This window comes from Anabrus simplex, chromosome 13 (assembly GCF_040414725.1).
Source record: "Anabrus simplex isolate iqAnaSimp1 chromosome 13, ASM4041472v1, whole genome shotgun sequence".
Classification (NCBI taxonomy): domain Eukaryota; kingdom Metazoa; phylum Arthropoda; class Insecta; order Orthoptera; family Tettigoniidae; genus Anabrus; species Anabrus simplex.
This window is the reverse complement of record NC_090277.1, coordinates 12,411,122-12,438,608: the sequence shown is the minus strand read 5'-3', so window position 1 is coordinate 12,438,608 and position 27,487 is coordinate 12,411,122. Positions and strand designations below refer to the sequence as shown.

The following is a 27,487-nucleotide window of genomic DNA, read 5'->3' as shown; positions in this document are numbered from 1 at the left end:
CTCAGATCCAAGTAAAAAATTCTCGTCCTGGCTGGGAAGCGAACCAGGGACCTCCAGGTAAGAGGCAGATTCGCAGGGCTGGCGAAGGATTAATATGGGGTTAGGCATTATTCTGCTGAATATAGTTGGGCTGGGATGTCGGCCATTAGGGCCATGTGGACTTGATAGCAGGCACCACTTTCCGACCAGCATTTGTTTATGGGTGACATTGCAAACGTTTTGTAATGATTGTACCATCAGGCCTCTTTTTGCCGCTCCATTTTTCTGGCTCCTGGTAAGTGAATGTAAAAACACCAATTTTATCGTCAAAGTATTGTTTACGTTCATCATCTTGGGTACGTATCACTGCAGCTAGAAACATCACTTTCGCAATGAACCATTTGTTCTGACAGGTTCTAGAATGTGGATGATAAATATTTCTTCACCGGACAATTTTTGTGTGGTTGAGTGTACAGTTGATTTTGCCATGTCCAGGGAGTGGAATTTTCTGTAGTCTGTCCTGTTTATACATTTGTTTCTTCCTGGTGACTCTTCGTTTCATTTTACAGGCGACATCATCTTGCCTCCACATGAGCTCAATCGATCTTTTACTAACAGCAGATTTCTAAGTATTTTGTCCGGCTCCATGGCTAAATGTTTAGCGTGCCGGCCTTTGGTCACAGGGCTCCCAGGTTCGATTCCCGGCAGGGTCGGGAATTTTAACCTTAATTGGTTGATTTCGCTGGCACTGGGGCTGGGCGGATGTGTCGATTTCATCATCATTTCATCCTCATCACGACGCGCAGGTCGCCTACAGGCGTCAAACAAAAGACCTGCACCTGGCGACCCGAACTTATCCTCGGACACTCCCGGCACTAAAAGCCATATGCCATTTCATTTCTAAGTACTTTCCTCTTTGTGAGACACCGTTGTTACTAACACAGAGCAAATCATTTTAAATAGCTTGCTGTTTACCATCTCCTATCTTTTTTTACTGTTTTTTCCATTGTGAAAACGCTGGACTCCTGCAGCCACAAAAACCACAACAAAACAATAAACCGTAGAGCGCTCAGTGCAAACACACAGTGACATGACTCATATAGCCACTGTTCTGAACACTCCAACAGTGAGGGCGTAGATATTTCACAGTTCAGTAATCCCCCTTGTATTCATGTCTGTGTTTATGCTTTCTAGAGCAAATACACCCATTGAGGAAATGCGGCTATTATTTTGGGGCAGAGAAAGTACTGTATAATATACATTACTGAATGATCTGCAATAATGGAGATATTCGCGAATTAAAAGTCCATCAATGTCAAGTATTGCTGAAGTAATGACCTCATTGGTGATGGGGGTGGTGGTAGAATAACACCCACGGTATCCCCTGTCTGTCATAAGAGGCGACTGAAAGGGACTCCAGGGGTTGTTAACTTCAGAGTGTGGGTTGGTGAACACGGGGCACTTACCTGAGTTCTGGCATTGCTTCCACTTACTTGTGCCAGGTTCCTCACTTTCATCTATCACATGTCTGCCTCTGTAGCGTAACGGTTAGTGTGATTAGCTGCCGTCCTCGGAGGCCCGGGTTCGATTCCCGGTACTGCCAGAAGTTTAAGAATGGCAGGAGAGGGCTAGTATGTCGTTGAAATGGTACATGCAGCTCACCTCCAATGGGGGTGTGCCTGAAAAGAGCTGCATCAACTCGGGATGAGGACACAACATTTCATCTATCACATTCGATCTCCCTTGATCAACTCTTGTTCTTTTGCAACCCCGACACTGTTAGAGCATTCGAGGCCTAGGGAGTCTTTCGTTTTCAAGCCCTTTGTGGCCCTTGTCTTACTTTGGCCAGTACCTTCATTTTTCAAAATGTTGGATCCTTTTCATTTTTTTCTCTCTGATTAGGGTTATATGGAGAATCGTATTGTGTACATCTCAGGAGAAGGAGTAACAATACTTGTAAATAAAAGGAGTGCAAAGTACGTCAGCTATAAACGACAGGCTGATAAAACTGACCCTGCAAGCCAGTCCTGAGAACTTTCACCTGCTACAGTTCTACAAGATGAAGAGGTCGAAGATTTATTTTTTACAACTTGCTTTACGTCGCACCGATGCAGATAGGTCTTATGGCGACGATGGGGTGGGAAAGGCCTATTAGTGGGAAGTAATCGGCTGTGGCCTTAATTAAGTAACAGCCCCAGCATTTGCCAGGTGTGAAAATGGGAACTACGGCAAAAGATCTTCAGGACTGCCGATAGTGGGGCTCGAACCTACTATCTCCCGGATGCAAGCTCACAGCTTGGCCATCTCGCCCGGTAGAGGTTGAAGAGTTGTATAATCAGATGGGAGAAGAACACGATAGAATTACAAGTAAGCAACCAGTCTACATCTTAGGGGATTTCAGTGCCAAAGTTGGATGCTCCAGAGATGACATCATTAGATGGTTTTGGACTAGGGGTGAGAAATGAAAGAGGAGAATGTTTGCTACAGTTTGCCCCAGATCACATCCTAGTAATTACACACACAATGTTTGAGCACCGCCCAGGCCAATTATCCACCTGGATTGGCCCCAACAAGAAGTTCAAGAAACAGATTAAGAAGGCAATGGAGGACATCTATAAGTTATGTTAAGGCGAAGCCAGGTGCTGACTGTGGTTCAGACCACAAGTTAATCATCTGCTCACCCAAGCTTCACTCACCAGAAATGAGCGGAGAATGGGAAGACACTGAGGGGAGACTGAGGAAGTTGAACAGGAAGATAAAGACTGTGTGTATAAGGGACAAGAATGTATAAATCAAAGAACTTTGCCATGAATTGGAACAGCATGCAGAACATCAAGAATCTTGTGAATTTTTTAGGATAGTGGAATACCTAACAAGGGAATTCAGGTTAAAGAGCAAATCATCTATGAACAAAATGGGGACAAGAAAACTGATCCCGAAAGCATCTTTGAGGTGTGGAAGTGCTACTGTGAAACCCTGTTCGAGGGAGACCGAACAAGGAACCCTGTAAACCACAATTGCCTACTGGAAAACAAGGAACCTTCAATCCTGAGAGCGGAAATCAGACACCTGCGAGAAACCAAATCACCGCTGAAACTCTAAAGGCCATGGGTACGGGAGGAGTAGAGGTATTACTAGATCTTTTTAAGAAGGTATGGGACACAGGGAAATGGCCAGATGAGTGGTGTGAGTTGATATTCATCCTTATTTACAGGAAAGGAGCTCCCACTGCAACTATAGGGCAGAGGTTCATCGAGAGACTGAGAGCCTTCCATAGCTGAAGAGCAGAGTAGGTTCGTATCAGATCGTGGAGAAGGCCTGAAAGTACAACGTGCAATTTTGTGACTCCATGAAGTGGGAGCATTCAGAACATGGGAGTTCCAGATCTCATGGCACTAATAAGATGTTCTCGAGCACCTTCAAGACCATGCATGACTCAGCTATGGAACACGGCAGAGGCAGAACTGGACACGGATGACATTCTCATCATAAAGATAGTAAGTAAACTTGTGTCCTTATCCTGAGGTGGTACATCTTTTTTCAGGCACAACCAGCCCTCCTGCCATTCTTAAATTTCTGGCAGTACCAGGAATTGAACCTGGACCCCTGAGGACAGCAGCTAATAACACTTAACCGTTACACTATGGAGGCGGACATCATAACGATAAGTGCCAGGGAGCTGGAGATATGAGCAGGGGGTATGGTCTTGAGGTCAACAAGAACAAGATGAAAGTCATGATCGTGAACAGGGCAAACAACAACCCTGCCCCACAAGTAGGGTAGCTGGGTTTGAGCTGGTGGGGAGATTTGTCTAACTGGGAATTCTAGCCTCAAACAATGGAGGCTGCTCGGATGAGATAAGGAGATGCCTTGCCCTACCCCGCGTGGCCACTGCCAAACTTGACAAGATATGGAGGGACTGAATGGAACTGAAGCTGATAAATGCGCTGATATTTCCAATCGCTATGACATGGGCAGTTAGAACAGCTGACAGGAAGAAGATAGGAGTGCTAGAAATGTGGGTGTACCACTAAGTCCTAGGGATATCTTGTATGCTTCAGTTCTTGAGGAGATCGGAATCAAGGAGAGGCCCACGGAGAAGATCATCCGAGCATTCTTGGAATACTTTGGACATATTTCAAGGACGAAGGAAGCCATGGAGAAAATGGTGGTGGAAGAGAAGGTACAAGACCTCAGGGACGGTCACCTGCAAGATGGGTCGATCTGATAACGACACTGGTTGGAAAGTCTTTATTTCAGGCTTTGCAGCTCGCCAGAAATCGATCAGCAAGGCGGAAATTCTCCAGCTGCTAGTGACATCACTCCCTGTCAAGGGTAAAAAAGGAAAAAGAGAGAGAAAGGATAGTTTTCCAATTGTACTTCCTCTGAAATCAGTAATCACCACCACCACCTCTGCCATCTTTGCATAATTTATATGATTCCATTCCTAAACATGATTTTTTTTTTTTTTTTTTTTTTTTTGGGTATGTAAACTTCCCACCTTGCCGTCCTTTCCATAACAAGACGCTGTCGTCACTGGAGACGGAGACTTTGCGCTCAGGAGTATAAGCTTCCAAAATGTTGCTACCATGTGGTCAAATACTGACACTATCTTGTAAATGTTGGGAGGAATTTCTCCATTATACGCCTTTGTCTGGGAAGTGTAAAAATCTGAGGAGGAGGAGGAACTTTCAATCTGTCATCAACTCATTGAAAATAGGCATGGCCAACAAGTGATTGCATGAAAAATGATGTTCTAATTTATTATTGCAGCAGCAGTATGCCCATAAGAAGCTTTATTTCGTTTTTATTTGTCAGGACCTATTCTTGGACTCGACATCTTCATTTCATCTTACTAAGCTGAGTTTTATATACAATTTTCTGCTGGGCATACAAGTTAGCTATTCAGCTATATTCTGACATATGTCGTCATCAAAATATTATTAAAAATTTCCGTTGGTTTTGTTTTCCCTAAATCTCTCCCTTTCCACTATTTTGGATCAAAGCGGGACCTTCTTGGTCCATTTTAAGTCCAGGGTGATGAAGAATTTCCATGGGTTGGAATATGATCAGTATTATTGTCATTACTGTCACTGTCATAATCGCTACTTGAACTGGAATTGAACATGTGTTGTTTCTTTTATGACTGCTGCTCTTTTGCATTAGCTGGACCTGAATCCTGTACATTTGAGCCTGTAGTACTTGTTTCAGGTAAATTCCTGTCACTCACGAATTCTCCTTCAGCAGAACTTACTTCACTAAGATCACTGTCCTCCCCACTAAATTCCATAAATTATCCATAAATTATCCTCCTGTAACGATGGGGGCCGGTAATTCCTTTTAGACATTTTAGTGGCAAAAATATAAGAAAAAGAATCAAATTGAACCCTGGTCCCTGTAGATTAGAAGGAAATCACAAATTGTGCATGTATTGTGGAACACATGTGTTGTATGATAACAAATGCTGTGTAACTTCCATGCTTTGCAGTAAACACACACTACTGTCTTGAACGAAGAACTCAATTAGGTTACAGTTCTAATGTGTCATCAGAGAAGTCTGTTAGGTATTATATCTCCCAAAATCCCATCTACAGTAATATTATTTATTGCATCCAAATGCTTCAGTGCAAGGCTATTAGGCTTTAGGTTGTTCTTGTCCAGAGGTAAGTTGTATTTTTTATGATGCAACTTGTAGATGACACATTGGTATTGGAAGAACATAGTTGAAAAAAATCACCTGCTGCTGAAAAACAAATAAACCTCTGCAGGCTGGCAGCTGAGAAAAAATATATAATTAGAATCAGTGGATATATCTGCCTTCCCCGCTGAACAAGCAACTTTTAGCCATGGACTTGCCGCATCGCCCACTGAGTGGATTAACACACATCACACTACCAACCACAAAGAAATGCGCAGTAGTGAATCCATCCCTCCATTCAGCCTTAGTCCACATAAACTGCTGACCTTTGTAATAGGAAAAATAGTGAGAATTTTGTAAATGGAAATAAAATATCACTCTTTACATGTCCGCCTCTGTAGTGTAGCGGTTAGCATTATTAACTGATGTCCTCGGGGGTCCGGGTTCAATACCCGGTACTGCCAGAAATTTAAGAATGGCAGGAGGGCTGGTATGTAGTTAAAAAGGTACACGCAGCTTACTCTAACGGGGGTGTGCCTGAAGAGAGTTGCACCAACTCGGGATGAGGACACGAGTTTACTTTTACTCTTTACCTGCACCCTTACTACATAGTTGTTGAAATTTGTCATCCTTATATTGGCACTGTATCACTAATTTATTTCAATAATAGGTATAAACACTGTTGTGAACAAAAGTTACGTCTCTTTATAATTATCTACACCAAGCTACACATGAAAGCCGAATGCTGTTGACAAAGTGTGGCAAAAATGTACCAACGTGCAGTTAGGTGGTGCTTCAGTTATTTCCATGGAAATAGTGAAGTGCATATTTTTCTACTTGGAAAGTTGCTCTGGGAATCCTACGAAATTTACTCAATCATAAATAGACGGTAGTAGGTTGACTGATAACTTAGCAATGGCTGTTGAAGTAAATGTTGAGTGACGCTTGACGTTGGACCCATAACACTGTCGAGTGTACCCTGATGTTGGACTAGTAAGGGTTAAAAATTTGAATGACTGTGCTAAAAGATTACAGGGAAGAAAAATACATTTTACAATGAAAATAAGACTATTTTCAGATATAATTCTGTATAAATGACTGGTGTCAGACCACCTCTACTCCTGTTGAATTGTTTGAGCAAGAGCGTCACAGGTATGAAGAGGCTAAACAACAGTTACACATACTCCGTCACATGCAGCCTCATCCTCCCCATCTGTGTGGATGTATGTTTCATGCTAGAATTGGCTTGTTCAGTCGTCTGTAATATAAGCTCAGACAACAGTGAGTACAAATAAGCGGGAGAAATTGTATACTTGGAAGTCGCCAGTATTGTGTTGTTATAATTCTGCATAGTTTATTCTTTTTAAGCATGATTGTAGTTTGCTATCAGCTATTTTTAAGTTCCGTTTTGTGTGACTTTCCTTGTTCATTGAGTTTCTGAGAGTAGTATTTAAAACATTTCTTCAGTCATTTTAATTTGATCATCCCCTATAAAAGTCTCATCCGAACGATGTATTTTGTAAAGTGATAACCGTCAATACGGAATGAGATTCATAACTTGCAGTGGTATTTTGTTTTGTTGTGGCTTTGTACATTATACCTTTTTGATATAATAGACTGCCCACATTATAGTCATTGTGGACGGTCTCCTGCCTGCACAAAAATAAATACTATTCTTCCCACTGGCTCTCTGCAGTCAGATTTGGCGAGGACCTCTTCTTATCATTAATTTCTGCCTCCGTTTCAAACTCTGGTATCACTACAATGGTTGATACTGAACTGGCATTGACCTTCACGGCCTGTGTGTACCACATCATCATTGTGGCTGAAGGACACACACTGATTGCCCGTCCGCTTACATGTTGTGTGCTTATGAGACGAAAATGAGTGAGACTGTTCTAGTCCATACCAGAAATGGTTCTGGGCTCCATCCACGACTGATTTTCATTTTGATTGCCTATCAGTTACAGTAAAACCGCATTAATCCAGACTAATGGGGGCTCTAGGTTGTCTGTATTAATGAAAGTCCGGATTAAACTGTATGAAATGAGTGAGTGAAAAGAACGAGTAAAGTACAGTTTTTTTAATTGAAGAAATACAAATGTTATTTAGTATACAAAATACAATGCAATACAGTATTAGGCCCTACAGAATACAGAATAACTAGTACATGGCACACCTTCATTGACCACATTTGACATGCTTTTTGTTGTCTTCTTTTGACATTAATTTCTTCAAAAACTATCTTGCACAGATGCCTCAAATGTTAATAGTAGCAATAAATCAAATCAGGGGGTGTGGGATATATAAAAGACCTAATGGTTCGTTTCAAAATCTCCACAGACCAGTCAGAATACGTAGAGGGAAAAGAAGCTCATCTATGAACCAACCATAAACTTATTGTAAAGGATATTTAAGTGATAGGATTAATGGTAGGAGTTCGAGGGACTATTCCTTTATTCATTGTACATTTTTAGAAGCAGTTTAATGTAGACGTTCCAGAGCCGCTAATATATTTTATTTCTTTTTTTAGTTTTAAGAGGTTTAATTTCTGCTATACTCTATGCTATAACTGTTGTACTTTAATGGTATTATAAGAATAATGTTAAGCAACAAAATTATCATTGTAAGTCAAAATTATACATTTCATTGTCTCGTTATGCTTTGTCCCTTGTGCGGACCTTCAACTGCAAGAAGCTTTTGTAAATAGAAAATAATAATTTTGTTTTGCCAGTAATTACTGCTGTACTTTTATTTCCATCATAAGTTGTGAAATGCTGTATGCCGTCTGTGTTTTATTACGTAAGTTAAACAATCGATAAGTCACAGACTCGTTCATAGCAAAACCATCACTACATTGTTTGTAGTTGCTAATGATTTTGCATTGGGACGTACTGGACTGAGTAGCTCAGCAGGTCAGGACACTGGCAGGCTCAGTCCATTTGTATTTGAAGGTGCTCAGGCACATCAGCCTTATGTTGGCATGTGAAAGAACTCCTGTGGGATAAAATTCTGGTACATCAGTGTCTCCAAAACCATAAAAGTAGTTGGTGGGGTGTGAAACTAATAACATTACATTAGATGGCTAGAAAATGATTGAAGTGGTCCAATGAGGCCGTACAACAACAACAATAATAATAATAATTATACATTTCAGATATGCCTTTACTGGCAGGATGTAGTGTTTACAGTCTTCTGGTATAGGCTAGAATAAATTTGTTACTTTCATTGACCTCTCAGTCTCTTCCTTGGCTTTGACAATATGAAAGTGACTGAGGTATGAGCGATTCTAGTAATACCGTTCCTTATGCAGCCAGTCCCTGTTATGAAGGGTGTGAAAATATCGCTCATAGGGTCGGTTGGTGCATGCATTTCAGTGGGCTTGGCAGACTGATATGTAATAGCAACTTCTGGCTCAGTGAGGAAAGCAACGGGAAACTACCTCACTCCTCATTTCCCTAGTATGCCTCTTCAGTAACACCTAGGCTATCTATGACAGCTGTTGGTGGAGCTGTAGAGGATAAAACCAGCCTTTGGGCTGAATACCCAACATACATACATTTCAGATGTTGCATATTTTAGTATGTCTGATATTCTTGTTACAGTTCTTTGGTACAAAAATTATGGAAAAGAATGTGCCTCTGTTATGTGGATGAATAAAGTATGTATTAGAAAGTTGTTGATGGTGACAGAAAGTGACCATCCCATGAACATTTTGTTACAGATTTTCCAGGAACGGATGAGTCCTTGTAGGATTATGCTTAAGTGCTGCCAGATCTGTATGAATGTGAAGGACTACGATGAAGCAAAGAACATAGTGCTACGTAAGTATGAGTGGCCATTCTAATGTTCTTTCTGATAGTGTGTATCAGCGTTTCAGAAACTGGCGCAACATCCAAGGGTTGTGGAATAAAAATAATGTATGCAAAGTGTTAGAACATACTTTATGAGAAAAACAAACACATATCGAAAACACATTCATTGGGCATAAAGAACTCATAAGAACATATTTAAAACTACAGTCCAAAACATAATTTTTAAAAATGTGATGGATGAGTGTGATGCAGTTATGCAGTTGTGTGGTGCTTACACATCTCGGCTACTCTTAATGCTACATCATAAAAAGCAAGTGGCTTTCTACTCATTCTAGCTTGCTTGTTGATTTTTCCAAAATGTATAATTTCCTTGTATAAGACAGGTGTTTGGTTTCCAAGTGTTGAATTAACTTTGATGGCTTCATACTTTTGGCAGAGAGGACTTGAAAGCAAACAACTCATTGTTTAGTTCAGTTTAGTTTAGTAATGTTTTATTTTACCTGGCAAGATTAAGGCCTTCAGGCCTTCTCTTCCATCTAACCAGGAACTGAAATATACATATATTGCATTGTATTACTTACAATAACTAGATCTAATACAAATTAAATTAATAATAATACAAGAATGGTGAGATTACATTAAGATGAAATGAATTAAGATTAAATTATTAAATTAAGATTAAATAAATCAGATATAAAAAGGGATAAATTCTTAAAACTAATATCCTACATGTAAAAAAAAAAAAGCAGTACATAAAATTTGATTTTAAAGACAAATCGGATAAAAATTTTAGACTCTCTACCAGGACATCCATAACAATAGAATGGTTGTAAGTAGCAGCATCAAGTTTACAGATGATCCTTACTGGTGCATAAAATGTCTCCAAAGTGCTTCCTTGAAAGTGTGAATAGCGCTTAACCCCCTGATATTTTCGGGAAGGAGGTTCCACTCACGGCAGGCAATTACTGTGAATGATTTATCATAGATGGCAGTTCTATGGGTAGGTAAAGCAAGGATGGAATTATTAGTGGATCTGGTGTTAAGACTGTGATAAGAGGATAAGTATTTGAAATATGAAGTAAGGCAAAATGGTTGTGAAGAATGAAGGATTTTATGGAGATGGCATAGGGAATGCACAGTGCGACGAATCTCTAGTCACGGCCAAGATAGATGGTTATATGGAGTTACGTGGTCATAGTACCGTAGGTTACAGACGTATCTCACACAAGCATTTTGACCACGTTGTAATCTGCTCAATAACTTGCCTTGAGCATCTCTATAAATCGCGTCACAATAGTCGAAATGAGGGAAAACCAGACTTTCTACCAACATTTTTTTTGAGTTTTTCAGGAAATAAGTATTTATACCCGCGCAGCATGTGCAATGCAGAGAATATTTTCTGGGTGATGTTCGTGATATGCGTTTTCCATGACATGTCATCATCAAAAGTAATGCCTAGGACTTTTACTGATGACATGAATGGTATGTTAGTATTACACAACCTTATAGATGGAATCTCTGGTTGATTGACCTTCGTGAATAGTTTTGGGTATCCAAGGATGATGGCTTGCGTTTTTGCTGGTTTTAACCTAAGCCCACATCTCAAAGACCAAGAAGAAAATGATGTTAGATCCTGATTGATTTTGTCTATGGCCGAAAGTATTAGATTTGGAGATGTATGGAGGTACATTTGTACATCATCAGCATAAATATGGTATTTGCAATGCGTTAGGTTTTGGGAGACATCATTAATGTAAATAGAAAAAAGAAGGGGTCCTAACACTGACCCTTGGGGCACACCACACTGCACAGACCGCCAAGTTGATTTGTTTATTCTATCTGTAACACACTGCCGACGGCCATGCAGGTAGGAATGCAACCAAAGGAGGGCGCTGTCCGAGAAATGGAGGGAATACAATTTCGAGAGCAAAATGTCAATGTCAACAGAGTCAAAAGCTTTGCTCAAATCTAGGAGTATTAAAACTGTCGCTTCCTTGTTGTCCATAGCTTCTCGGATGTCTTCTGTGACCTTCAGTAGTGCCGTTCTAGTACTGTGTGCTTGACGAAAACCAGATTGTAGTGGGTCAAATAAGTTGTAAGTCGTCATGTAGTCTGTTATTTGTCTATGAGCGATGAACTCTAGCGCTTTGGATAAAGCAGAAAGTATGCAGATGGCTCTGTAGTCAGATGGTTCAGAAGGGGAAGCTACTTTTTTTAGAGGACGTATAATGCCCGCTTTCCATATTTCGGGAAATGTGCTGTCTACAAGGGAAGAGTTAAATATGTTAATTAGTGCAGGTAATATCACATCCAGAATAATTTTTATCATCTCTCTTCCTATACTGTCATTTCCTTTTGCCGTTGATGTTATCCGATTTATAGCAAACCTGACTTGTGAGTGGGTTGCTGGACGGAAGTAGAAGTTTTCTCTATCTGTTCGCGTCTTTGCATAATTCCCATCTAGAACTTCCTGTTTTAGCGCTGCATTTAATGTGCAGTTAGATGAAAAATGATCGTTCAGTTTTTCCAAGGGTACATTTATTTCGTCGTTGTCTCGTCCTTTGGTAATTCCAAAGCTCTTTATGGATTTCCACAACACAGCTGTTGAAACATTTGGTTGAATTAAACTGTGAGCGTGTCGTAGTTTCGCATTTCTGATCTGTTGGGTCATAGTGTTTCTCAGTCTCTTATAGTTCAGGAGATTGTCAGGAGTGCAATGTTTCTTAACTCGTCTATAAGCAGCATCGCGTTCAGCCATTAGTGCTCTAATCTCATCTGAGAGCCAGGGAGCTGGCTTCCGCGTAACTCGAGCCTTCTTTTCAGGGGCGTGTCTATCATACAGTTCAGTCATATGTTGATTGAAGAGAGTCACTTTGTCATTTATGTCTTTAAGTTTAAATATGTCATGCCATGGCACTGCAACTGCGTCTTGTAAAAGTTTAATCTTATCAATTCTTCGTAGATCTCTATATGAAATTATTTTCGATTTGAACTTGGGACTTTTAATAGAATAGGCCATAAATATAGCATCATGTTGCGATATACCTGGGACACTAATTTGACCGTGATGAAGAACTAATTCAGGTTGGTTAGTGGCAATGAGATCAATTAAGGTGTGTGATGTGTCTGTGTGATGTGTAGCGTTGAGAGGGAGAAACGTTAAATTGCAAGCTTTAAATGAAGTTAAAAGTTGGGCTGTCTGAGGAGAGTTAGGTTCAAGAAGGTTTATGTTGAAGTCGCCCATTATAATTATATTTGAGTAATCAGTGACTAAATCTTGTATTTGAGTCTCTAGATCGCATAAAAAACCCACTTTCGGTGGCTTATATACTACACCCAGAAGACATTTAACTTCACTCACAGTTATTTCCAGGAACATGAACTCAGGTTTTCGCTCGTACGGACCTGGAGACCTACAGATTATTTTAGGGCGTAAGCTGGTCATAACATACGCAGCGGTACCCCCGGAGGGCTTATTTAATCTGTCGGATCTAAGAAATGTATAACCCGCCAGCTGCAGTCTTTCTATTGCGTGATGTGGTTTTAACCAAGATTCAGAGATTAATATTGCGTGGAAACTGGGAGGCATAAATAGGGCTTTTATTTCGTCCATTCGCGCCCCCGCAAGGAGGCTTTGAGCGTTTATATGGCAAATCTTTAAAGCATTACTGTAAGGAGAAAGCTGGTGGTTAATGATGTCCCTTGTCGACTGGGAATGGCAAGAAAGCTCAGATGACAATAGGTGTTTGTTGCCTGTGCAGCTGGTTCCAGCGACATTGGGGGAGGGTGGAGTAAGTGAAAGGTTTTGAGGAATGTTTGCAAGGAAGAGGGGAGCCTGTTCGTTTGTCTCAAGTTCGTTATCAGGGGGACTGTAAATTACGTTGTTCTCCGTTATGTTGGAGATGATTATGACAGTAATGGGAATGAACTGGAAATAACAATTTACAGCGATCAATACGATAATGGCAATGTGTCAATAATGTAAGTGGAAATAAACACGACAAAAATAAGGCACTGAAGCCAGTCTACTGCTACTAACACCAATCTACCATTACGGCAAGCAAAAGTAAACTATATTACTAATTACGTTCTAATAGAGAGTTAAAGTGAATTATGATATACTACAAGGTTAACTCTAAAATTAAACTACAGTAGAAAGTAACAAAATGTTGTGATCATTTCTCCCGCATATCACTTTAGTTCATTTAACTGTTCCATAGTGCACACTTTAAACTTATTTGATCCTATTTTTGTATTGATTACTCCATCAATGCTCCATACCTGGCGTACACCGAACCTCGAAATTGCCTCCTTAAGGACTGCGAGTCTTGTTGCAGTCAGATCCTCTCTTATTGTGACCGCCGTTCCCGTAAGGCCTCTTTTCTTGTGGAAGATTTCACTCCGCTTACGGTAGGAAACGAATTTCACTATCAGAGGTCGTACCGGGCGAGTTGGCCGTGCGCGTAGAGGCGCGCGGCTGTGAGCTTGCATCCGGGAGATAGTAGGTTCGAATCCCACTATCGGCAGCCCTGAAAATGGTTTTCCGTGGTTTCCCATTTTCACACCAGGCAAATGCTGGGGCTGTACCTTAATTAAGGCCACGGCCGCTTCCTTCCAACTCCTAGGCCTTTCCTATCCCATCGTCGCCATAAGACCTATCTGTGTCGGTGCGACGTAAAGCCCCTAGCAAAAAAAAAATTTTAAAAAATCAGATCGTGGCTTCGCACCCAGTCGTCTTCCAGTGCAAATGGCTCCTGTCAATGTCCCGAAGGTCAAGGTCGACACCAAGATCTCTTGTGATGCTTATTGCGATGACATCGGGATCTTCTCCTTCCTTTTCCGGAATGCCGAAAATACGGATACTTTGCCGCCGCTGGTATTGCTCCAGTTCATCTTGCTTGTTTTTAAAGTCACTTTTGATTTTCACAAGTTCCCTTCCTTAGCCTGAAGCTGATCTTGTAATAGTTTGACACTTTCCTTGTATTCCGCTCTTAATTCCTGGAGCTGCAACATTAGGGGCTGTAACTGTTTGACTACGGCTACGGCCTGCTTAACGAGTTCTTGTATGCTGGCGCCATGCGGCGGGCTGGCTTGGGGAAGCTTCTTAGGAGCCTTAGTAGTAGAACACTGATAGTTTACTGTAGTTAGCTGCACACGTTGAACTTCAGCACGAATGTAATAACGTCTTTATCACTTCAAGCACGTTGAACTTCAGCACGAATGTAATTCTTTATCACTTCAAGCACTATTTCCCCTGCAATTTACAATTTTTGCGAGAGAAAGTTTGCGCGCGACTAGCAGCTAGCGGCCCTGGCTTGCCACATAGTGAAATAAATCCATGTTTTAATTAACTATCATTGTATGATCCCATGGTTCATGGTGTGGGTTACTGTAGTCACACCCTAGTTTGTGAACAATGAGTAAAGGCTGAGTGGCCTAGTAAGTGGTCCTGAGAGTGCTGCAGAATGGGAGTGAGCATCTCCGACATATCCTGAGTCATGGCCTTCCCTTTGCTCCGGCGGCTAGGACTATACACAATCCACCGTGGTCCCTAAACTTGTTAGAGGAGAGATCCTCATTTGGACTGGGAAGTAAGGGTAGCATTCTGCTTCACAAAATTTTCACAGAGTATGCTCAGAACATTTTAACCTTTTGATCAGTAAGTTTTGGTGACACTCCCAGACCACCAGGAGTGAGTTTTTTCCTTGAAAATTTTGAATTCTTAATTTTAATGTTTTTATTTGAACTTTTCTCTATTAATAAATTTACATAATTTACACTTAGGTACATAAATGATACCTTCAATTTAATTTAAATCAGTGGCATAGAAAATATTTTTCTCAAAATAATGAAAGGAATAGTAAAATTGACAAAAATATAATTAGGCCTACTGTCTATATGTGATCAAGTTTGTTACTTTACAACACACTGACACTGACAATGTCAGCTATCAAAATATCTTTAGGGTATGGTACCTACCCAGACACTCGAGTTTTTCATCTTGTACAACGTCCATATCCTTTCCAGTGTAAACAATAAAATCAAGGATAAACCCAGTTTCACAGTCACAAAGTATAAACATCTTTATACCAAACCTGTGTCGCTTGATGGAATGTACTGTTTCTATTTTAGGCGACTTTCCTAAGCAACTAGGCTCTCATCAATACAGATCTTTTGGAATGGATAAAATACCGATCAGCATTTCTCCCTGAAATAGTTTATTATGGGCCTAATTTTGTGAAATCTGACATCTGGGGGTTGTAAATTGTTGTCAAAAAAGTGAAGCAGCCTTGGAAGGAGGGAGAAATTGTCAAGAGAGGTCACTTTACTGAACATCGGAGTTTTGAACAGTTTATTTGTTTCATTTTTTTTTCTTCACATGGCCTATCAACAAAACAGTTGCCAGGAAAAGATAAAGAGTCTCTACATTTATGCCTCGCCACTTATGCAGTTTCGATTTTTCCTTTACGTCCGTATTTTCCGTATCAAATAAGTAGTACTTGTTCATTTCTGACACTATTAAGTTCATAATATTACGATCAAGTCTTGAATTGTTGTCATTATCATTCAAATGAACTCATAAGAACATCAAGATCAAAATGAGCAGAAAGCATAGGAAGAAACCTGCCTACAGAACACCACTTTCTTCCTTCGGTTTGAACATCTGACAGCTTGGCCTTCTTTGCGACAGCGGAGCTTTGCACTTCGTCCTCAATTTCCGTGTTGTCGTCTTTCGAGGAATAAGCAATTTCACTCTCATCGGACACAATACAGTCACTATCATAAATATCAAATTTCATCGTTAGACTCCTCGTTAGTCAAAATATTACTTACATCTTCTGGAGCAAGCTCGCATCCTCAATTCGATCCCTCCATTACCACGTGTATTTGTTTGCTATCAGAGAGTGTGTGTTTCTATGGAAACCGAAGATGAGGGAAAAGAAAAATAATGCATGTTTTCAAGGCAAGTACAATGGCAGGAAACAATTTCAAACGTTCTACATGAAATGTGAATAGACGGCAGTACTGTTCAGGCGCAAACTTCGAGAACGTAAATAGACGGCAGTATTCCTGTGGGCCACGCGCAGTACTGCCGTAAATAGATGGCTTAAGCAAGCCTTGGACCTATGGGAATAACAGAGTCCCGCTCCCATTTGATAGGCAAGGGACTCCTTGGAAACATATTGGCAAGTGAAATGGAATTCAATGGGGAGCTATCAGTATTAATGGACCTCATGGAGGAAAGAAAGTAGAACTGGCCGAGTCATCAAAGAGGATGCATCTGGATGTGTTACGAGTTGATGATATTTGGGTAAGGGGAGATAATGATCTGGATGTGTTAGGAGTTGATGATATTTGGGTAAGGGGAGATAACGACAAAGACATACGAGATTATAAAGTGTACTTGACGGGCGTTAAAAAGTGAAGTGCGGAGTGTGGCGTTGCGCTGTTCATTAGGAATACTCTTGCATGCAAAATAGTTTCTGTTAGGCACAGAAATGAGAGAATTATACCGGTAAGATTTGGCAGTTGGACAAATTAGGACGAGAATTGTCTCGGTGTATTCACCGTGCGAGAGTGCAGATGAGAAAGAAGTTGACAAGTTTTATGAAGGCCTGAGTGATATCATAGTAAGGGTCAACAGCAAGGATAGGATAGTGCTAATGGGCAAATTCATTGCGAGAGTTGAAAATAGAACTGAAGGATATGAAAAGGTGATTGGTAAATGTGGAGAAGCGTTTGCTGAACTTCTGTTTTTTGCTATTGACTTTACGTCGCACCGACACAGATAGGTCTTACGGCGACGATGGGACAGGAAAGGACTAGGACTGGGCTTCAGGGCTGCCGACAGTGGGGTTCGAACCCACTATCTCCCGAATACTGGATACTGGCCGTACTTAAGCGACTGCAGCTATCAAGCTCGGTCTGAACTTCTTTGCTAGTATTGGATTAGCAGTCACGAATACATTCTTCAAGCATAAGGCAATTCACTGCTACACGTGGGAGAGTAGGGGTACCAGATCCATAGTAGACTATATCTTAACCGACTTAAAATTCAGGAAATCTGTTAAGAATGTACGGGTTTTCTGGGGATTTTTCGATGATACAGACCACTGTTTGACCTATAGTGAACTAAGTATCTCTGGGTTTAGGATAAAGAGAGAAAAATCTGAGGATGAATAAGGGTAGGAAATCTCCAGGATATAGGATATAGGAGTTGACAGCAAAGATATCCACATTATTGAAAATCTTTACTGGAGACAAAAGGCCATTGTCCAAATCGGAAATCAAACCACAAACGAGATAGCCATCCTAAGAGGAGTTATACAAGGCCGTATTTTATCTCCATCGTTATTTAACCTTTACTGGGATAAAATTTGCAAAACAACTTGAGAAAATCACCAATATGGAATAAAAGTAAATGGTGACATAATTAACAACATAAAATATGCAGATGATACAGCCATCCTGTGTGACAATTTTGATGGTCTCCAACTCCTGCTCAATAATATTAGCACAGTAAGTGAGGACATGGGACTAAAGATAAATGTGAACAAGACCAAGTTCATGATCTTCAGCAGACATGCCAATGCTGAGGCAATCTTACAACTAAACAACCAACAGATTGAGAGAGTAACCACTTTTAAATATCTGGGTGCCATTGTTACTGAACAACTTGATCCTGAGAAAGAAGTGAAACAGAGGATAGCAATAGCACGAAGAATATTTACAAAAATGAAATCTTTCTTTTGCAATGACTACTTAAATTTAAAACTTAGACAGGATGGACAAGTGCTATATATGGTCAGCCTTGCTATATGGTGTGGAAACATGGACTCTCAAGAACATATCTGTGAAATGCTTGGAAGCCTTTGAAATGTGGATCCACCAGAGGATGCTCAGGAGTTCGTAGGTTGCACGACTAACAAACCAAGAAGTACTGAGAAGGGCAAGAGCAAGTCAGGAACTCGTTCAAACAATAAAACACCGGAAGATCTAATTACTTTGGCCACGTCCTTAGAAATGACCGTTACCTCATCTTACAGCGGATTGTACAAGGCAAAATACAGGGTTGAAGAAGTGTCGGCAGGAGGCGAACACCATGGCTTGGAAACATCAAAGAATGGACTGGAATTCACAGTGTTGAAAGACTTTTCCACCTAGCAAGAGATCGTACTGCATTCACCACAGTGATCACCAACGTCAGGGGACTTGATATGGTACTGTGTAGAAGAAGAAGAAGAAGAAGAAGAAGATGGATATGATTAGTGAGAAGTTCCAAACAGTGGACAGTAAGCAGGTTCAAGGTATAGAAAGAGAATGGGTGGCATACAGGGACACTGTAGTAGCAACAGCAAGGGAATGCCTAGGAGCGACTGTGTGTAAAGATGGGAAAAAGCAAACTTCTTGGTGACATTATAGTGAGGGCAGCTTGTGAACTTAAAAAGAATGCATATCAGAAATGGCTCCAAACAAGGGCTGATGCAGACAGGGAATTGTCAGTAGATGAAACAGAGCGAAGCAAATACTTATTGAATCCAAGAAGAAGTCGTGGGAAGAGTTTGGTAATAACCTGGAAAGGCTAGGTCAGACAGCAGAAAAACCTTTTTGGACAGTACTAATCTTAGAAAGGGAGGGAAAAGGGTTAAATCAGGTGAACTCATAATAGACCCCAGGGAATCACTGGGCAGGTGGAAACAATATTTTGAAAATCTTCTCAATGTAAAAGGAAATCTTCCTGGTGACGTCGCAAACAACCAAGCTCATGGGGAGGAGGACAATGATATTGGTGAAATTACGCGTGAGGAAGCGGAAAGGATGGTATATAAACCCCATTGTCATAAAGCAGCAGGAATGAATGAAATTCAGTCTGAAATGGTGAAATATGGTGTGAAGGTAGGAACGATGTGGGTTCACAGAGTGATAAGATTAACATGCAGTGTTAGTAAGGTATCTTCTGATTGGACAAAAGCAATAATTGCACCTATCAACAAAGGGAACAGGAAGGATTGCAACAACTATTGAGATATCTCATATACCAGCCAACATGTTCACTGGAATTTTGGAAGGGAGGGTGTGGTTAGTGGTTGAGAGGAAGTTGAATTAAACCCAGTGCCGTTTCAGACCACAGAGGGGCTGTCAGGATTAAATTTTCAGTTTGCGCTAGGTACAGTAAAATACCAGTATAACAAAATTTTTGGGACCTCAGAAATTAGTTATAGTGAAATTTTGTTATACTGAAATAAGTCACTTCTTAAGAACTCACCTATTGTTAAACCTGTTGAAGAATCTATGTTATTTCAACATGAATTTACACTTAAAAAACCTTAATACTGTATTTATTAAATGAGAGGAGAATTAGGATACATACATGTACATGAAGTAATGATATAAAGTGCATCTACTTGCAAGTAGTTTTCAGCATCTCACATTTTACCCTGTACTGGTACATTAAGTCCTCAATTTTTTTTTTTTTTTTTTTTTTTTTTTTTTTTTTTTTTTAGTCCGTGATTTTCTTCTGAACACTCCCACACACAAACGAATATTCAAGGCAGTCAGCAACCACTACACTTGAATTTAACACAAATTCTGGCACATCACTTCGGGACAGAAGAAAATCCTTAAGACTACATGCCATGTTTGTTGCCTGCACAAGAGTCAAACTCTGTTGAACCCTTTGAGGCACATCTTCCTCTTCCACCTCATCATCACATGGATTTCTGTCACGTATAATATTGGCCACGATCTCTTCTTCAGTGATTTCCTTTTCCACTAACATATCGCAGTCCACGTTGACATAATCAGTAAGATTTACACTTGTTGGCACATGCAACTTTTTGCACAAATGCTTCCAATTCTCCCCTGTTTCTGCATCCAACTCATCACTTTATGAGATGTTGTCTTCTCCATAACTTGCTCCAGCTTTTCTAAAGCAGTTCCTGATTACCTCTTATTTCAGTGATCTCCATGCAGTACTGAACATATGCATTGTTTCCACTAAGGCCGGTCTCCACTGATTAACATTTTACATCAACATGTTAAATGTTAAAGTGTTAAATGTTAACTGGTGACACCATCAACATGTTAAATGTTCAATACTGTTTCATTTAACATTGTGTCCACACTTAATAAACATGTTAAACTTGACTTCCTTTTTCTGTATACAGGTAGTTCATTATATCAATTTGTGGTAATACATTTAGGTGGTGTCTAGTATTTTCAAACAAGGACAATGGACTTAGATGAAGAGGATTACCGGGTGAGTTGGCCGTGCGGTTGGGGGCACGTGGCTGTGAGCTTGCATCCGGGAGAGAGTGGGTTTGAATCCCTCTGTCGGCAGCTCTGAAGATGGTTTTCCGTGGTTTCCCATTTTTACACCAGGCAAATGCTGGGGCTGTACTTTAATTAAGGCCACGGTCGCTTCCTTCCAAATCCTAGGCCTTTCCTATCCTATTGTCGCCATAATACCTATCTGTGTCGGAGCGACGTAAAGCCACTAGAAAAAATAAAAAAAGATGAAGATTTGGCCTTTGTTATTGCCACTGTTGCTTCTTGTTCATATTTAGAAATGCAGTTTTATTAGGCACATTTCCTCCCCTCATCCTGCTCGTTGCTTCTAAAGCAAAACCACTTTGAAGTAGAAACTTCGTCCGCTCCCACCCCTGACTTTTCTGAACTTTTTACAATTCTCGGCTGTACTGAGAGCGGAGGGACACTAATTTTTTTCGATGCACTCGCGGGAACAATTATACATAATTTCGAGTTCCTGGAAACCGTCGGCTTTCTTCGCTTTATCTGTATTCCTTTGATGAGACATCCCACAAACAAGGCCCATCTATTATATCATTAATTAATTCCAGAGTAATCTCCTTGCTCCACTCCATTTCTGACTAAAAATTTTAGTACCAGTATTAGTGCAGAGAGAACGACATACGTGCACATACTGTATTTGTAGCTTACTACAAAGAGAATGAGTATTGCGGAGTGTTGTAACTATAATCCTACTTCACGAGAAGTACGTTGTTTGCGTCGTTTAGACTGTTTGTTGGAATGGGAAACAGCACGTAAGTTGCTGAAGCTGTGCCAACATCTCACGAACAACGAATTGACTTGACATGTCTGGGAGCGGAAAACACGTCAACATGTTAAAAGTGTTAACCTCGACATTCTGAATTAACATGCAAAATTGAAAGACACAATCACAATATACATGTCAATTGTAACATGTTAAATTTAACATGTTGGTGTTAAATGTTAATCAGTTGAGACCGGCCTTTAAGTTGACATTAATGTCTCTCTCTGAGGCAGTGTTACATAGCATACACCGGACCACACGAGCTTGGTAATGTCGCCTCACCATGTGAATTATCCCCTGATCCAATGGCTGCAGAACTAAGGTAGTATTTGGAGCAAATAAAACTTTCAAATGATCCAAATGGTGAGGTATAGGATTGTGAGAGGAGCAACTGACTAGGATGAGAAGAATTCTTCTCTTTTTAGACTTCATCTGACGTTCCAGGCACAATAACCACTCTTCGAAGATCACTGATGTCATCCATGCCCTGTTGTTGGGCCTATATTCACAGGGCAGATGTTATACTCCCTTGAAGCACCTTCTCTTTCTAAACTTCCCAATTATGAGAGGCTTCAGTAGTAGTGTAATTGGATGGTTCGGGCGCCGCCTCCGCCTCGGCTCCCAGGAGCCCCTCCGCCTCACGGGAGGCCCTCCCAGAGGCAGCCTCCGCCTCACGGGGGGCCCTCCCAGAGGCCGCCTCCGCCTCCCGAGGGGCCTTCCCAGAGGCCTCCCGCGGGAAATTTGAATTTGTAAACAAAGCCACGTGCTTTTTGACAGCTGTCATCGACAACAACGCATCGCTAACCTCACTGCTGCCATCTTGACGGGCCTAAACCTCAGTAGTGCCAACTTAACCTAACTAGCGCGAGGTAAACAAAGCCACGTGTTTTTTGACAGCCACGTGCTTTTTGACAGACAACAACGCATCGCCAACCTCAGTACTGCCATCTTGACGGGCCTAAACCTCAGTAGTACCAACTTAACCTAACTAGCGCGAGATAAACAAATCCACGTGCTTTTTTTACAGCTGTCATCTGCCATCTTTAATCTAGAGAGCACCGTGCTGCCCTCTTTAGCTAGATACCTTTGAAATGTGGTGGCAGGCAATTCCACATGACAGCAGCCATCTTTAATCAAGAGAGCACCGTGCTGCCCTCTATGTGGTGGCGGCAATTTGAAAAATTCTACATGCTCTTCTTTGGAAACAAACTCACGCGCTTTTTTGACAGCCGTCATCCGCCATCTTTAATCAACAGAGCACAGTGCTGCCCTCTTTAGCTAGATACCTTTGAAATGTGGTGGCGGCAATTTGAAAAATTCTATGTGCTCTTGTTTGGAAACAAAGCCACGTGCTTTTTTGACAGCTGTCATCCGCCATCTTTAATCAATAGAGCACTGTGCTGCTATCATGCGGGCAATTTCGTCAGCTGTCATCCGCCATCTTTAATCCACAGAGCACCGTGCTGCCATCTTTAGCTAGATACCTTTGAAATGTGGTGGCGGCAAATTGAAAAATTCCACGTGCTCTTGTTTAGTAAACAAACTCACGCGCTTTTTTGTCAGCTGTCATCCGCCATCTTACATCGCAAACCTCAGTGCTACACTCTTTAGGTACATACCTTTGAAATATGGTGGCAGATAATTTAAAAAGAAAATTCTACAGCAGCCATCTCTCGACGCTAATTGCACAAGATGGTGGCTATACATGACTCCTTAAAGGTGCTTATGCAAGATGGCCGCTATACATAGGTTCTTATGAGACGCCCTTGGGATGCTTGCACAAGATGGCGGTTATACAAGGTTCCTTATGAGATTCCCTATGGATGCTTGCGCAAGATGGCGGTTGCTCTTATGAGGCGGCTTAAGGGTCCTTGCACAAGATGGCTAGAGACACCCTAAGGATGCTTGCGCAAGATGGCGGACGCAAGATGGCGGCTATACACGTCTCCTTATGAGATGCCTTAAGGGTGCTTGCGCAAGATGGCTGCTGCTCTTAGCTTAGAGGCTAACGCGTTGTGCTAGTTCGATTAATTAAATTTGGGGCTTAAATGCAAAATGTTAAATATCTCGAAAGCGGTGCATCGTAGAGCAAAACGGACAAAAAATTTTCTGCCCAATACCTCAGTTCGCAGTATGAGGAACAAGAAAAACATAGTCTAATGATGAGATCAACGGTTCGGTTCCTACTTAGGCCCTTTGGCATTCGCTCTGTTTTAGTTTGTATTGAAGCAAGTCTTCATAACATGATCAGGTCTAGCTATGGTAGAGAGTATAACGTGCTGTGCAGGTTCGATTCATTAAATTTGGGGCTTAAATGCAAAATGTTAAATATCTCGAAAACGGTGCATCGTAGAGCAAAACGGATAAAATTTTTCCACCTGATACCTACGTTTGCAGTATTAGGAACAAGAAAAACATAGTCTAATGATGAGATCGACGGTTCGATCCCTACTTAGGCCCTTTGGCATTGGCAGCTATCTAATTCTACAAGATGAAGGGTATACATAGCTTCTTATGCGACAGCTTAAGAGCGCTTGCACAAGATGGCTGCTGCTCTTATGAGACGCCCTAGGGGTGCTTGCGCAAGGTAGCAGCGACAAGACGGTGACTATACACAGCTCCTTATGATACGGCCTAGAGGTGCTCACACAAGATGGTGGCTGCTCTGATGAAGAAAGCTAGCTTTGCATCGTGCAGGTATCTTTACAGCACTAAACCTCATACCTTTGAAATGTGGTGGCGGGTAATTTGAAAAATTCTACGTGCTTTTCTCTTAACAGCAGCTATCTTTAAACAATAGCGGCTATACATAAGCTGTTAAGGCCTCCTCTTATGTCAAGGCGTAGCTCTATCGAACAAGTTTAAACCTGCATCGGGATAGCTAGAGTAAGCACGTGCTGCAGTGATGACGTCATTTTGCATGTTTAGACTTGCAAATCACAAAAGAAACATAACAAGACAGCACTCTATGCCGTTAACTTTATCATGTGATCGGAACATTGATTGAAGTGTTTAGAACACTAAATAAGTAGAACCGAACACTGTACTCGATACAACATGTGTTTAGAACATGTCAGGGGATACCTTTGTTCTAAGAAGATTAGGTTACCGCACATTCCTTGTAGGGCTAATGGGCTAAAGGGCTAGGGTGCCTCTCCTCCCTTTATCCGGGCTTGAGACCGGCTCTACAACTAGAGGCGGAGTTAACACCCTAAGGAAGGAAGAATGTTGGGAAATAATCTATACGAATATAGCTACTCGATCGACTATATACTACAGATGGATGACTTAGGTGAGGGTAAGCGCTTACTTAATAATACCTATACGACGTAATTCATGCTCTATTTCAAAAATATCTTCTTTGTACTGTGTGTGACCAGCATCATGATAGGCTCTTAGCAGTTGTAAACGTTTTACGAGTACGTTGGGGTCTTTACAGTATCTTATATCTACATAGGGTAACAGAGGCTTGTTGTGAACTTTGAGTCTATATGCAGACAGTTGATGTGTAGGGACTTGTTTTGATGTAATACGTGCTTCAGCAGTAGCGTTTCTAGGTACAAACTTAACTTGTTTCGATAGCGATGAAGCGTTGAAATTTCCTTCTTCTTTACCTTGCATCTCTTCTTGAGATGTTTGCACTGTGACAGAACGTGTAGTAGGCTTACGAAATGAAGTAAAATCATCAAGCTGTAATGGCAATGAAACATTAAGATTTTCTTCTTCTTCTTCTACTTTCCCTTTACTACTGTTTCGATCAACATCATTATCCTTATTATCATAATCATGATCTTGCCTCTCTTTATCTTGAAGTTTGTGCTTAGTAACAGAACTTGCAGCAGGCCTAGACAACAAGGGAGAATTAAAAATCTCTCGCAGAGGTGTACTTTTTAAACATAAATCAGTGTTCGCTGGAATATGGTTGAGCTCTTTGTATTTTGTTCCCGATGAAGCTACATTACACGCGGCTTCATGACGTTGAGCGTTGTATGCGTTCTTGAACTCTCTTCTACAATGTTTGCATTGAAAAATTGTCCTACATGATATCTCATGACGTCTCCTGTGATAGCTTTGGGAAAATGCTTTTCCACACTCTTCGCAAATATACCTAGAAATAGGTTTCTCCATGACGAACTTTTATCTTCTGCTAACAGATTCTTCTTTGAATCTACTTGACATTTGTTACTCTCTACTTCGATGATGCGAACAGCTTAGCGATTAACAGTAAACTAACAGAAAAGCGTATAACCAAGGTAGCAACAGTAAGGTTTAAGCCCATCAAGATGGCAAGAGTGAGGTTAGCGACGTTCTGTTGTTAGATTTTAAATTCCGCGCTATAACATGCATAAGGTGGCAGCCTTGAGGTTTACCGCCGTAAAGATGGCAGCAGTGAGGTTAGCGATGCTCTATTGTCCTTCAATGTGAGGTTAGGGTCCGTCAAGAAGACAGCTGTCAAAAAAGCACGTGGCTTGGTTTACTAAACAAGAGCACGTGTCAGTGACGTCACGGTCACTAATCAATCCTTAGCTCTACGTTGTTAAGAGCAGCATTAGGATTAGCTATGTTTAAAAATCTTGGGAACAGAGCAGCAGTATGAATAGCCATGTTTCAAAGCGTGTACACATCATCTATCGATTTTACATGCATCGACCCTCGTACTAAACTTCATCCGCTAGATCGTGCAGCTATCTTAGCATAACCTATACGTATGAACTTACAGTACAAAGAATAGCCATGTTTCAAAGCGTGTACACATCACCTACCGATTTTACATGCATCGACCCTCGTACTAAACTTCTTCCGCTAGATCGTGCTGATATCTTAGCATAACCTATACGCATGACCTTAAAGGACAAAGAATAGCCATGTTTCAAAGCGTGTACACATTACCTATCAATTTTGCATGCATCGACTCTCGTACTAAACTTCTTCCGCTAGATTGTGCTGCTATCTTAGCATAATTTTATACACATGAACTTACAGTGCAACGAATAGCCATGTTTCAAAGCGTGTACACATTACCTATCGATTTCACATGCATCAAATATCGCACTAAACTTCATCCACTAGATTCTGCTGCTATCTTAGCATAACTTATACGCATGAACTTAAAGTACAAAGAATAGCCATGTTTCAAAGCGTGTACACATTATTTATTGATTTTGCATGCATCGATTCTCGTACTAAACTTCTTCCGCTAGTTTGTGCTGCTATCTTAGCATAACCTATACCTATAAATTTCAAGTGCAAAGAATAGCCATGTTTCAAAGCGTGTACACATCACCCTGAACTTCTGTCACTAGATTGTACTGCTATCTTAGCATAACCTATATGCGCGAACTTAAAGCACAACAAATAACGATGTTTAACAGCGTGTACACATCACCTATCGATTTTGCATGCATCGACTATTTTTTACCGCCAGAGTGTACAACGATCGCAATTGTGTGCTGCTACCTATGTGCACGAACTTAAAGCACAAGGAAGAGCTATGTTCCAAAGCGTGTACACATCACCTATCGATGATGTATGCATCAACTATCGTACTAAACTTCTTCCACAGCAGCGTGCGATCATCGCTTGTGTGTGCTGCAATCTTAACATAACCTATGTGCACGAAGTTAAAGCACAAAGAATACCCAAGTTCAAAGCGTGTACACATCACCTATCGATTTTACATGCATCTACTTTCGTATTAAACTTCTTCCACTAGAGTGTGCGACAACCTTATAAGTATGCTGCTAACTTAGTATAACTTATACACATGAACTTAAAGCATAAAGAATACTGATGTATAAAAATCTTGTGAACATAGCAGCAGCAGTAAGAACAGCAATGTTTTAAAAGCGTGTACGCATTGCCTATTGATTATACATGCATCAACTAGAGTACAAAACTTCTCCCGCTAGAGTGTGCTGCTATCGTAGCATAACCTATGTGCACGGATTTAAATCACGAAGAATAGTTAAGTTTCAAAGT

The 27,487-nt window shown here is 40.9% G+C and overlaps 1 protein-coding gene across 1 annotated transcript in view; it reads left to right on the top strand.

The window, feature by feature from the left end:
• The window catches only part of LOC137502861 (uncharacterized), a 435,934-nt gene that overhangs the window by 339,375 nt on the left and 69,072 nt on the right, over positions 1 to 27,487 (top strand). The window contains exon 7 of the mRNA XM_068230018.1: positions 9,342 to 9,441. Coding sequence (XP_068086119.1) covers positions 9,342 to 9,441 — 100 coding nt within the window. The remainder of the gene's footprint in view (positions 1 to 9,341; positions 9,442 to 27,487) is intronic.